The sequence below is a fragment of the Phaseolus vulgaris genome, chromosome 3, assembly GCF_000499845.2.
Source record: "Phaseolus vulgaris cultivar G19833 chromosome 3, P. vulgaris v2.0, whole genome shotgun sequence".
Classification (NCBI taxonomy): Eukaryota; Viridiplantae; Streptophyta; class Magnoliopsida; order Fabales; family Fabaceae; genus Phaseolus; species Phaseolus vulgaris.
Genome location: NC_023757.2, coordinates 48,280,035 through 48,293,760, shown reverse-complemented (window position 1 = coordinate 48,293,760; position 13,726 = coordinate 48,280,035). Strand labels below are relative to the sequence as shown.

General features: G+C 30.6%; 2 protein-coding genes across 5 annotated transcripts; one reads left to right on the top strand and one right to left on the bottom strand.

The window, feature by feature from the left end:
* The first annotated feature begins 516 nt into the window (after positions 1-516).
* LOC137805685 (uncharacterized) lies at positions 517-1,308 on the top strand. The gene has a single exon (XM_068605623.1). The coding sequence runs from the start codon at positions 517-519 to the stop codon at positions 1,306-1,308; it is 792 nt and encodes a 263-aa protein (XP_068461724.1).
* A 2,370-nt stretch (positions 1,309-3,678) lies between these two features.
* LOC137808316 (uncharacterized) lies at positions 3,679-6,256 on the bottom strand. Of its 4 annotated transcripts, none has more exons than XM_068609363.1 (6): positions 6,121-6,256; positions 5,475-5,878; positions 5,136-5,395; positions 4,971-5,064; positions 4,736-4,847; positions 3,679-4,449 (listed from the first exon to the last, which is right to left on the bottom strand). In XM_068609363.1, the coding sequence occupies exons 2-6, from the start codon at positions 5,608-5,610 to the stop codon at positions 4,254-4,256; spliced, it is 798 nt and encodes a 265-aa protein (XP_068465464.1). In that variant the 5' UTR covers positions 5,611-5,878; positions 6,121-6,256; the 3' UTR covers positions 3,679-4,253. The 4 variants fall into 4 exon arrangements, with proteins under 4 accessions (XP_068465464.1, XP_068465466.1, XP_068465465.1 ...); XM_068609365.1 differs by having other exon boundaries at positions 5,475-5,848; positions 6,121-6,255; XM_068609364.1 differs by lacking the exon at positions 6,121-6,256 and having other exon boundaries at positions 5,475-6,067.
* Between the last annotated feature and the right edge of the window lie 7,470 nt (positions 6,257-13,726).

The window sequence follows — 13,726 nt, the reverse complement described above, 5'->3', positions numbered from 1 at the left end:
TGTTTTGTTGTGGTACAGAGGATTATTGCAATGGTCCCCCAATGCATTATTCGAGTGGTTTTATTTTATTCTGAGTTCCAACTCATAAAGCTTTCTCCAATTGCTTTGTAGTCAGTCAAACACATTGCATCCTTTCTCCTTCTTTATTAAGACTGTAAAGTGCGGTCCTGCTTCATTACTCAGTCTTCGTTAACATTTTTTTTTCTCATTTCTCTTTTCTTTTCTCTTGTTCTTATCTCTTTGCTACATTTTTATAGAATATTAAATTAGCTTTTAGATATTAGTGTGGGCTAAATAGTAACACTATTTTTTATTTTTTCTGATAAATAAATATTTGTTTAGTATTAGATTAGGTAATAGATAAATATCTGAAAGCTGACCTAGCTAAAGAGTAACAAATGTTTTGTGCTTATAAGAGATTAAAGCGGTGATGTATTTGGATGGTAGGTGTTTTTTTTTTTTGGATAGCAATGTGGGTTGGTTACATAACGCAGGTGCTAAGAGTCTGTGGAGGGTATGGGCTTCATAGTTGAGTACGGACAGTACTTAAGGTCTAATCTGAAATGTACGATTGTAAATGTGTATGCAATGTGTAATATGAAAGATATAGTGGCCTTGTGGGAGGACCTTTTAGCATTAAAATCTGCTACCCTAAACCTAGCTTGGTGTTTCGTCGGTGATTTTAATGTGGTTAGAAGGTCTTACGATAGGAAAGGAGTCAGAGTTTGTGGTAGCCAAAAGAGTGAGATCTTTGGTTTCAATAACTTTATAGATAGGAACCTTCTGGTGGAATTTCCAGTCGTGGGTAAGAAGTATGCGTGGTATAAATCAAACGTCTCAGCTAAAATTAGGATCGATAGAGTTCTTGTATTTGATGATTGGTTACAACAATGGCCTATGGGTAAACAATATATCTTGTCGAGAGAGATATCAGATCATTGTGTAATAGTGGTCAAATCCTCGGTAAAAGATTGGGGGCCGAAACCCTTTAGGTTTATTGATGTGTGGCTGATGGAACCTGGGTTTAAGGATATGGTGAGAGATAACTGGAATTCTTATTCTGGTAAGGGGAATAGTATTTATGCTTTCAAAGGTAAGCTGAAGAGTCTAAAAGTTGATCTCAAGGTGTGGAATCGAGATGTGTTCGGCCACCTGGAATCAGAGAAGAAGAATTGTTTGATGGAGATTGAGGAGCTTGATGTCAAAGATGAGGGTGATGCTTTACCGGAGAGTTTGAGGACGAGAAGGTTGGTTCTCATCAATCGTGTAGAAGAGATCAATAAGAAGTTGGAATCTATGTTTAGGTAGAAAGCTTGAGCTAATTGACTTGCGTTTGGGGACTGTAATTCCAAGTTTTTTCATTCTGTAATTAGATGGAGGAGACTTAGAAATGAGGTTAAGGGAAGTGGGAATTTTGTGGGTTGAGAAACCTGAGGTAATGGGCAGGGAAGCGGTGAAGCTTTTTGAAGCTAGATTCTCGACTACTCAGGATTTTGGAGTCAGACTTGAGCATGTTGAGTTCAAATCCATGTCAGAGGAGGCTAGCTTAAGTATGGTGTCCCAGATCACAGAGGAAGAAGTAAAGGATGTTGTCTGGATGTGTAAGGGGTCAAAAAGCCCTAGACCAGATGACTTTAATTTTAATTTTTTTAAGAACTGGGAAGTGTTGAAGCTTGATGTGATAGTTGTTGTTCACTATTTTCACGGGACGAGTTATATTCCTAAAAGGTGTAATGCGTCTTTTATTACCTTTGTCCCCAAAGTTAGGGACCCTACAAGTTTGAACCAATGCAGACCTATTTCTCTAGTGTGCTCATTGTATAAAATTATTTCGAAGGTCTTATTGTGTCGCATCAAGCAAGTTTTACCTGAGGTTATAGATGACTGTAAATCGACTTTCTTATAGGAAAAGGGGATGCTAAATAGCGTTCTAGTGACTAATGAGATCATTAATGAAGTAATTGAAAATTAGTAGCATTTATTGTTCACTTCATTATTTTCTTTTTGTTTACCAGTGGTGTGTATGTAAAGTTAATAGCTTGTTGGAAACATGCTATACTATAATGATTTGATCGATGTAAACTGAATTTTCAAGCAAACATGTTCACAATTTTATCATTAATTATTTTAAGGTTGACACTAGTATTTCCTTCTCATACATTATTTGTTTTAGATTTTTTATTTTTTTCCTCTTAAATTAAATTTTATGTTGCGTACTAATTTTACCTAAGCTCCATTTGTTTTTAAGCTAGGAAAGGTAAAGGTTTATTGTGCATGAGTATAATATGAAAAACAAAATCATAAATAATACAAAACACAAAAAAACAAAACCGGTTACCTGCTTATAACTTTTCTCGCATCTTAAAGAAAGAATTGCGAAAAGAAAGTTGCTTTATAATTTACTTTAATCTTTATTTTAAACTAAAATTGTTATTATTTATATTTAAAATAAGACTACAATTTAAATATAATTAAAATTGTAAAAAATAATTATTTGAAATAATATAATTAAACATATTATATATATAATAAATTATAAATATAAATAATAATAATAATAAATATATTTTTAATAAAAAATATATTTATATAATAATTATATTAATTATAAAAAATAAAGATAAAATAATAATTTTATTTAATTTATAAATAAATCAATTCAATTAACTTTTTAACAATACTTAAATACAAAGATAAATTTTTAAATTTATATTTTTACCAATTAAAAAATATAATAATTTAATATATCACATCACTCTTAAATTTTCATAAATTTTTTCCGTATCTTTTATTTTATTTATTTTAATTTAAACAATTTCAATTTTTTTATATTTTTTCTTCAAATTATTTCAAGAGAAATGATGTTTTTACAATCCTAAAAATTATATAAAATGAATTTAGATATAAATATATATAATAAAAAAATTATAATTAAATAATATAAAAATATATTAAAATAATAGTATTAAAAGTGTTAACGTACTTATGTAAAAATTTTGAGTTTACAATGTATTATTACCCATATTTCATATCCACTCTCTAATTAAGAATATAACAGGAAAGGATAGTGTGTCGGAAATTGAGAAGTGAACAGGAGCATTAATGTGGTATTGTGGCGAGAGTAGCATGACACGTTGCTGTAATTAAACTTTTCAGATACGAGTTGGGACCTCTTTTATAGAGTGAGGCATATGACATGATTCATCACCAATCATCATATCATATCATATGGTTTTGCAAACAAACAAAAGCACCTCCAATCATGCAACTAGCATCATCGCACCAACCATTTCATGTGGTGGAACCTGCCTCTCGTCATCAACACCTGTTCCTATTTCTATTCCTATTCCTTGTAGCTGTCAATGCAGCTGCAGCTAGTGCCAGACCTAGTGCCACTGTTGACCTCAACATCTGTGACGGCTCCTCCAATAACTCTCATCCCTACTTCCCACACATTCTTCTCCCATTCATCAACCATCACTTCATTTCCCTTCTTTTTGGAAAATCAATTCAAGACCAGAGAATATATATTGCTTTTTCCAACTTCTCAGCGTAATAAATATTAAAAAAATTAATTTAACTCTTATAAAATGATATTTATACACAGTAAATTAATCTAATATTTAGTTAACCTGATATCTCCATTCATAATTCTTCTTTCCATCAATAGCATGAAAATAACAGCACTTAAACAAGCTTTAATACATACTTTTGGAGATTCAAGCAAGTAAGTACACATAGTTTTTTGTGTCCAAAATTAGAACACGAGTTCCTACTATTATCCATGCAATCATGTCCCCATCCTACGCCTTAACTTTTTCACAGCTGGGACCCATACCTCCCATCCTAAACAACTCGACCCATTATGGACAAATTACTCATCAAACCACGATTTTGTAAATAACAAATATATTTTGACAAAATAGAATAATCCAAAACCAAATTAGCACACAAAGGGATGATGACATGATATACTGATATATAATACATCATTGTCTTCTTGTTTTTTTTCTTTCCCAGTCTCTACAAAAACAGATATTACTCAACTCACCCAAATTGACGACACACCCTGTAATCTCTGTACACATAATTTAGGTAGCTGGCTAGCAAAGCAAGCAAACTGAGAAGCCCCCACACGTGATTGGAAAATCATAGATGAAAAAGGATTGAGATGTGAAACTGGAGAGGAGAATATAGTATGGCACAGAGTGAAAAAGAAATAATTGAGGGAGACATGAAATTAATAGGAGTGACTAGAAGAATCTGGCAGAAGGGGAACGAAGATCCATCTCCTGGGTCCATGCGTTCCGGTCCTGGACGTGCAAGTGCCAGAAGGTTTGAGCCAGTGCGTCCGGGTCCATTGTACCCTCACCTCCTCCTCCCACTACTCCACTGCTTTGCTCCCCCGACGAATTACCCCTCTGCAATGACGTCGTCAATGTTGCTCCTCTGCCCCACAACATGCAAATTCATCATTAACATCATTTCTTTGTTTTAACCAGTGTGATTGTAAACATACTAGTTAAAGGAATATGTGCATATATAACAACCTCTCCTAATATCAGAAATTAACCAAATAGTTATTGTTGGACAGCTAGATCCCATTTATGAAGCCTTTTCCAGACTATCTATCTATAGATACTCTAATTAAGGTAGGAAATGGAAGTGTGTAAGTGCATAAGCGAAAGCTTTGTGTATATAGGGAGGAAGAAGTAAAGAAAGAAAAGGAATTGACCTCGGTGGGCCGATAAGACCGTCAATGATAACATGAGCTACGTGCACTCCCTGAGGTTGAAATTCCTTGGCCAAACATTGCGATAGTGCTCGCAAAGCGAATTTCCCACAGCCTGTCTCATCTCCCCCATTGGGTCCAGTGTTCACACAAATTCAATTAATTCAACTCAATTTAATTACTCTTCTAAGAAGAAGAAGGAGAAGAAGAAGAGATAAAAAAAAAAGTTGGTATTTACATAGTTGGGAGTATCCAGCAATGCCGTTGAGAGACGCGGAACAGCCGGTGAAGAGAAGGGTTCCCTTCCCTCTTTCAACCATGCCGGGCAGCACCTGATGAATTAATGTGATGAAGGAGAAGTAGAGTGATTAATTAAGGGATTGATATATAGAAGGGTAGGTACCTGTTGAGCGCAGTGGAAGGCACCGACGGAAGAAACAGCGAGGGATTTGTGGAAGGAATCGATGCGAAGGTCATGGAAGGAGGTGGGGTAAGAAGGAAGGGGTTGGTATGCATTGTAGACCAGAATTTCGACGAATCCCAGAGAGAGGACTCCCTCGAATGCCTCAATGACGCTTTGGGAATCGGAACAGTCTATTCTTATGGCGAAAACCTGCGCCTTCTCTTCCCTCGCTATTTCGTCTGCGAATCTCGACAACCTCCCTGTACTTAATCAGTTATTCAATCATATCATATAATATAATATAGTAATAATATAATAGTAATAGAAATGGTTACGGACCCAGGTCACGAGCGAGGATGGCGACGGTGTAGCCTTCGTGAGCGAACTTCCGAGCGATGGAGAGGCCGAGGTTGGGGCCCACACCGACGATGGCTGCAATGCCTCGTGAGGAAGCGGCGCTGGGCATGTTTCGCATCTCTACAGCTCTACTGTATGAGAATGGTTTAAGAAATTGAAGTTTGAAGGAATGTAGTGAGATATTTAAGTAGTGGAGTGGAGTGAAGATAGATGAGTTGTGTCTGAATCATTGCCTCCCTTACAACCAGCATTCACTCTCCTTTCTTTCTCTACTACTTCCTCTCAACGTCACATGCCCCATTCCTAACCACAAATATTACTCCTTATTTTCCTCACCTCTTTTCTTCATTAATAGCCTGCGTTTCCATCTTCAATATTCAACCAACCTAAACATATCATATCAAAATCTCTTACTTCTTTCAAAATACGTTAATTAACTTGTCTTAAGAATATTTTGTGTTTATCAAAAATTGTGTTAAGTAAGTAGATGAAAGTGATAATAAGAGTTATTTGTAAACAATTGATAGCATTAATTAGGTAGATGGTGAAATGAATGGAATATGATATTGTTGGCTAACGGCACAGATAATTAGGACTTGATAAATTAAGCGAGGAATTGATTCCTCACCACTGGTTGTTACAGCTCGTTCGTAGGAACATTGCAGATGTGGTGTTTTCTCGCAGACACGGTGTTCCTGTTCAATAATTATTCACAACAGAACATCATTCATGTATCGGAATTCAAAGACAACACTCCTTCGCTGATGTCGCTTCATGCCCTCGCTCCATACAAATACTATCATACAACTTACACAAACACCACTCAAATATACTGTCCAACATTCATATCACTCAGGGGTAGTCAATTATATTCTTAGTAATTCTATAACTTACTACATTTTTTTGTTCAATCTCGAATTCTTAATCATAATAAAGGGAAAAAATATTTGATATTAAAATAGTAAGTTTTGGTATAACAATTTCTAAGAATTTTGATGGTGATATAAATAAAACAATTTGTAAAGGAATTTGAAGTGAGTAGAGAATCAAAATAAACAGATGAAAGTCAATTTGTTAGGGAAGTTAGAATTTATTCTCTGATGGGTTGGAAACAAAAGAATGATTCAACTACTTCTCGGTCGGTTTATTCTTTATTCTCTTTCGAACAAACTCCTTTTGTACCTCTCACTCTTCCACACCTCTCATTCTTTGTCTTTATAAACTCTGGGTTCAGATGGTACTTGCAATAGACACTCCGACGCTTAAGTAAGACTTCGATTCGACACTCAGTCTATTTAGTATTAGATGATGATATACCTGATTTTTTAAATATGTTCTTATTTATATGATTATTGTGGATAATTTGTTATTAGGTCTGATTAAAGATTTAATCTGTAATTAAGAATACACTATTTAATGTTTGATCTTTGATTAACCTCATCAATCCTCTGTTTGGATGTAATGGTCTTGGTCAGTCTTGATCGAATGCTGGCTTCAAATCGATCATACGGACCCGACCGATACAAAATTAATGAACAAGCTAATGAAAATTAGTTTAGCATATTATATTCGTTATGAAGAAAATTCAAGGATGAAAAATTTACCTTTTTATTTAGAAATATGCTCAATAAATTTGTTTAAAAATGAGTTTCGTGTTTCAGAAATTAAATTATATATGAATAGACTTAAAAAAAAAAAAGACAAGGCACAAAAGTGAAGTATATGACAAAATCTATAAAAGTTATCGAACATATTTGAAAGAGAAACTCATGATTTTCATGAGTATTTTTTTTTATCGTGTGTTTTGTTTGCTTTCTTTTTAGTTGGATTGAATATAAACAACGAACTTCCATGTATTGGATTTGATCTATTAATATATATTCAGTTCATTTATATTATATGATTAATATTTACTATACTTGAAACATAGTGATTTGCTTTTTATATATAAAATGTAACCATGAAAGTATTTTATATTGTTTGATCGGGTTGAAGCACATCAGTAGGTTATTAGTAGGACTCTTATTTGACTCATTAATTATTAATTTCTGATAAATGATCAATTTTAAAATAAAATCTTTTATTAAACTATTAAAGAATTTATATTTGGTAAGAGAAATTAATTCAATCATTAAAGAATCAGTAATTAATAATTATTATCAATACATTCATTTTGGATGAACAAACACAAATATTAATAAGGATAAAAAAAAATACATTAGATGTAGACTGGGTGTAGGTCAATAATCTTACTTATTTATTGATATTTTTTTTCTTAAATCGTACTTATTTTACTGATTTAATTTTTTATATATTTAGTTGAATGAATATAATTACAAACAACAGAATATTACAGAATTCCCTGTCCATAACCTTATTTATTGTGGTTTGGTATCAATTCCTTGACCAAGTGCCCCAAAAAGTTTGATTTCTGTTAACATCATTGTGGGAAGAAGAATATCATCACTCAATTTGTACGTGCTTAAGGTCCCAGACCATGTTAGTCATTGCTTGAATAATTTATGTCAATAACATAATAAAAACACACGATCGTATTAAATAAAAAATATTATTTTTTAAAGAGAATTCAAATTTTGAATTCAGAGATATAGGGTCTTTTGTTCAGTTCGGTAATGACGGATTGGAGAGAGAAGAGCTTCTTAATGGTAGTGGTCATTACGGTGGAAGAATATTGAGAAGATTAGAGAGGGAAGATATATAGTAAGAGTGTCTCTGAAGAGGGTGGTGATAATAGTGGAGAAGACATGGTGTGGTGGTGTTTGAAGAAATTCACACGAAAAAAATGCTTGCATTGCACCCAAATAAGCTCCTTTCATTTTAATTCAAACTAATATTTTTTTAGTTTCTATATTAAAAACATTTTTTTATCAATAAAAATTATTTACCATTCCAATACAATTTACACATATTATAAAAAAATTTCTATGCGTTCGCTATGTGGAGAACCGTAAAAATTTATTTAATATTTATTTTTCGAGTGTTCTATTGTTTTACATATTTGGAGTTAGGTTTGGTAAATTTTTATTAATTATCATTTCTCTAATAAAGATGATCTTTTTTTTATTAAGAGTGGTGATAGTCTTTTGGCTAAATTGATTAAGCTTGTTGTAATCACTTTTTCTATTTTGATGATATGACGTATGAGGAATTATATTAGATTTCAGGATAAGATTGATGTTTCTTAGGTTATTTTGGTCATTAAAGATCTCAGGTGTTTAGTGGAAAATTCGTCTAAAGCTTCAATGAAAAATGATGTATTGGATTTCAACGTAATTAAGTTTTTTGGTATTCATACTAGGAGTGGTAAAGTTCTTCGTCCTCTTCCTGTTAGATGAGAGTTTCCAGGATGAGTTAAAATTAACACTAATGATGCAGCTAAGGATTATTTGGATCTTGCTACTTGTGGAGGTATTTTTTGTGGGTGTATAGAAGAGTTTATTGATGAGCTTTGTTTGCGTATAATAACGTTCAAACTGCTTCTGCTTTGGTTGCAGAGTTTTATGGAGTTACATATGCTATGGAGAAAGCTCAAAAGATGAGTTTTATTAATGTATGACTTGAATGTGATTATGCTTTGGTTAGTGGTGCATTTACTACTAGGACTAAGGTTCCGTAGATGCTCCGTAATTGGTGGAACGTTTGTCTTAATTATTGTGGGAAAATAAGGTTTAGAGTTATTCATATTTTTCATGAAGGAAATGCGTGTTCGGATAAGCTAACTAACTTATAATTTATTATTTCATTTGTATAATAGGTTTTTATCTAGTCTATTCTTAGAGTTCTTTATGAATAGGTATAGTCTACCTATATATCGTTTTTGTTAACATATGAGTTTTGGTTTAATCTCCATATTATTTTGTATTTTTTTTAATAATATTTTTTTATGTGATGACATATGATTATTTTTATTTGGAGGTGTCAATCTAACAATTATCTATAATATGAAAGCTTTATAAAAAAAATATATATATATATATATATATATGAAATGTTAAAAAATAATTTTTCATATTTCTATTTTGAAAGGCCATTTGAAGTTCTCATATATATCCGCAAAGAGCTATACCCATATTTATCCATAAAGATGATATTTTAGGTAGCCCAACAGGAATAAGATTCCACACACCTGCCCTCTGTTTGTCTACCTATAACTCTACTTTGACCGTACAAGACTACGCTTTTTTTGCATTGACCTCTCAAGTTTTAAAGGGCTAAAAGGATCACAAACTACCTCAAAATTATAGCAGCTGATAAAAGGACACATACATACATATACATACCTACATACATACATATATATGTATATAAAAAAAAATGTATTCGCACATATATTTGATTCAGATTTTTCATGTTTATTCACAATCAGCATGCTTTTATTTGGCAGGACTCATTGATGATAATAACGGAATAAACTATGTGGATAATAATAAGATTATGGAGTAGTACTCAGAATCCATGATGAGGAAAAAGACACGCATTCAATCATTATGCTTTTGCGCCCAAAGTAATCTTCAGTTGAATCAGGGAAAAAAACACAACTCCCTCAGTAAGCCAATCTCGCTGCGCCATTGTGTTGTTCTTTGTATGTTCCAGATTTCGGCACATCCTACGTTAAAACTTGAAACACATGAAAAAATAAAAATATCTAAGATAATTGTTGCTGGAACACTTATCATTCATAGGTACTGAGATCACATCAGAAGAACAAATTGATACCATATTGAAACTACGGTCCCTTGCAGACATGTTTCTTTTTCTTCCTTTTTGGCAATCATGCGAATTCGGAATCGGAGTTCGTAATTTTAAGCCACATATGCGTGTTGAAGTGCTTTCTGGTTTAGTGGTCTAATAGTAAAGTAAGAAAAAAATAAAATAAAGGAGGAAGTATTATTTTCACGCACGACTTGTCATTTTCATCACATTCCACCAATATTCTTTCCTCATTTGCTAAACCTATCACCCCCTCTCTCTCTCTCTCTTAACATTTTAAACCACTGAGGAGAAGAAACAAAATAATTTTACTTTTATTTTTTTAAGTAAAGATTAAATGAATCAAAGAGAACATTTTAACTTTTATACAATATAAAACACACCCAACATGTTCTTTAAGAAACACATAATTTGTAAAAATTTAATATATATTTCTTTTAAGTTTTTAATTATTATTGATATTTTTTTTATTGTTTCCAATTATTATTTAAGCTTATTTTTAAGATTATTGTTAACATTGATCATTATTAAATATATGTTATTATAATTATTATTAATGTTAGAAATAAACTGCAACGAAAAGTCAAGTCCCTTAAATAACTAAATAAACTTTACATCAATAAAATTTTGTTGTAGTGTTATGATTATTATAATAATTATTAGTACGATTATCAATATTAATATAATTAATAATATTATTAATATTATTTATGTATTTAATATTATTCATATTATTAATTTTATTATTATTATTATTTAGATTAGCAGAAACATATATCCGCATTTTTTATTTTTATTTTTATAATTATTATATATGTATATGCAGTAGTTTGTCAAATGTGGAACCAAAGAGTTTATTAAAAGAGGAACAAATTTTTCATTATAATTGTTTTTAATATATACAAATTTATTCTTATTTTATTCTTTTATTATTCTATTTTGGTTATACTATCATTTTACATGAGTAATTATAAAAGCATATTTTTTTTATTATTTAAGAAAAAATCCAGAGAGCAATTTTTTAATTTAGATAAAATATATTGTCATTTTTTCAGGAAACGAGCATTTGATAAAGCAGATTTTGAATTTAAATGAATTTAAATAAATTTAAATAAAATATATTGTTATTTTTCACATTTTACGGATGATGTTAGTGTTTCTGACTTAGTTCATCCCCGTTTTATCTCTTTTCTTTCTCAATCTCTTCAAATTAACTCACTGGCATCAACGTCTCAAAAATCCGGTTCTTCTAACATGGCCTACTATGTCATTTCAGACCTCTTCCCCTCCTCTAATCGTCACGACACCTTATGCGACTTCGAGTCCCAGATGAAGACGACTTTGCCGAAAACCCCTTCCTCATCGCCATCTATGATGTTTGGCAAAGAAAGTATAAAGAGATTAAGACCACTTTTTGTGTGTTTTTTTTTCGGTCGTTTTATTTTTTGGATTATAGGTTTTCCTGACAATTTTTGTTCTATTTTGTCCTTGCTAAACACCAAACCCATAAAAATGAAGTTTTTTGGATTCAAATTTTGGGCAATTTTGGTGTCTTCCTCTCTTAAACCGAGGAATGGTTACTCTTTGGGTGTTGTCTCTTTGTCTAAACCTCTCTGGGATATTTTGCATTCCTACAGTTTGAGATTATTATTTTGTATTCAACGTGACGATGATGATGAGTGTGCATCATTCCATTGGAAAAGAATGGAAAATGTGAGAAGACAGAGCTTTTGGTTAAAGGAAACTACATTCGGAGACTTTGGTTCATGTTACCAATAAGAATGAAAGTAATAAAATTAATGTTGAAGGAGAGGTGAAAAAGGTAATGATGTTTGCTCTGAATGTATAAGAGCAAATACTATACACTAATAATTGTTTTGCATCTATTTTTTTATTTATTTTATTTTACTTTTACTTTACAACTCTTATTAATATTATATTTTAAAAAATTTTAAATAAATTTCCAATGTTTATTATTTTTCTAGAATTTAATAGATATATAACAACAAAATGAAAAATATAAGTGATAAAAGATTAACACTAGAACGTGAAAAACAAACTTGGAGACTAAATATTGCAAATAGAAGACGAATAATGATTATTGAACAAATACTTTACTAATGACAGGGAAAATGAAAGACATCTTGAATATCAATATATATATATATATATATATTATTAAACTTTTTAAGACACCAAATTCATGGTTAACTATTATGTTGGCCATGTAAATTGCATGATATTTATAAATTTACCATATTGCATGACATTTATAAATTGAATGACATTTGTAAATTTTTCATATTGCATTACCTTTGTAAATTTACTATATATAACAACTATTATGTTGATTATGATTTTTTCACAATATATTAATTGTATTCATATTTATTTAATTAAATTTTAATATTAAATATAAATATATATAAATGATAAATAAAAAATCAGATAAACACTCGCTTGTTTTCTCTAGTTATATTTTTGTCACGAAAATTTATATTTCTTTATATTTATATTTCTTTACTGTGTGTCCTTCCTATAACGACTTGCTACAATTTAAAATTTTCCTTAAAGTAACACTACATTTTCCTAATAATTGAAAAAAAAATTAAATTATGTTATTTTAAGTTTAGATTGAAATCTGTTCTTATTTGTCCAAACTTAAATATAATTTTAAACTATATAAATTAAAAATATTTTTTAATTGTAAAATCTTGATTACGTTCTATAATATAAATTATGACACCTGTAATACAATTTTTTAAATTTTAAAATTGTATATTTTAGAATACAGTTTCTGATTATACAATCGAAATTTTTTCTCATCCATGGATAATCCAAATTATTTCTTAGAAATTTTCATATATATATATATATATATATATATATATATATAAAAGATACCTTCATTTGTTCGGTCACCTCCATATAAAACATGAAAAATATATTTTTATCCTTTTTGTGTCACCTCCACAGAATAGCTGTCAGATTATGTAATCCATAGACGCATTTGAAAAAACACTTTCGGATTACATAATTTAAAAATTAAAAAAGATTTCTAGATTATTTAATTCAGAAACTAATCATGCATATGAAAAAAAGACTTATGGATTTTATAATCCAGAATGAAAAAAAGACTTCTGAATTATTTGTAAGTTAATTCTAAATTTGAAAAAAAACTTTCGACTTACATAATTCAAAATATTATAGAGATATTTTTGAAAATATTAAAATTTATGAAGGTGGGAGAGAAATATGTGGAGGTGCAGGAAGAAACATTCATATATATAAAGGTGCAAGAAAGTATGAGGTTCTACAAGTCATATATAAGGGAATTGCTTCTTGCACCATATCCGATTACGAAACTGTCCTTAAAAAAAATTTCCAAAATATGTGTTTTGGATTTTTTTTCCACAACGAAATTTTATATTAGGAATTTTTTTATCCGAAATTGGTTTTTCATTTCTGTTTCTGGATTTTTATTTTTGAAATACAAATCTCTT

Coding starts and splice junctions, on each gene's coding strand:
- LOC137805685 (XM_068605623.1), top strand. CDS start 517: ATGGGCTTCATAGTTGAGTACGGACAGTACTTAAGGTCTAATCTGAAA.
- LOC137808316 (XM_068609363.1), bottom strand. CDS start 5,610: ATGCGAAACATGCCCAGCGCCGCTTCCTCACGAGGCATTGCAGCCATC. Junction 5,396..5,474: donor CATCCTCGCTCGTGACCTGG/GTCCGTAACCAT, acceptor GATTAAGTACAG/GGAGGTTGTCGAGATTCGCA. Junction 5,065..5,135: donor CCTTCCACTGCGCTCAACAG/GTACCTACCCTT, acceptor TTAATTCATCAG/GTGCTGCCCGGCATGGTTGA.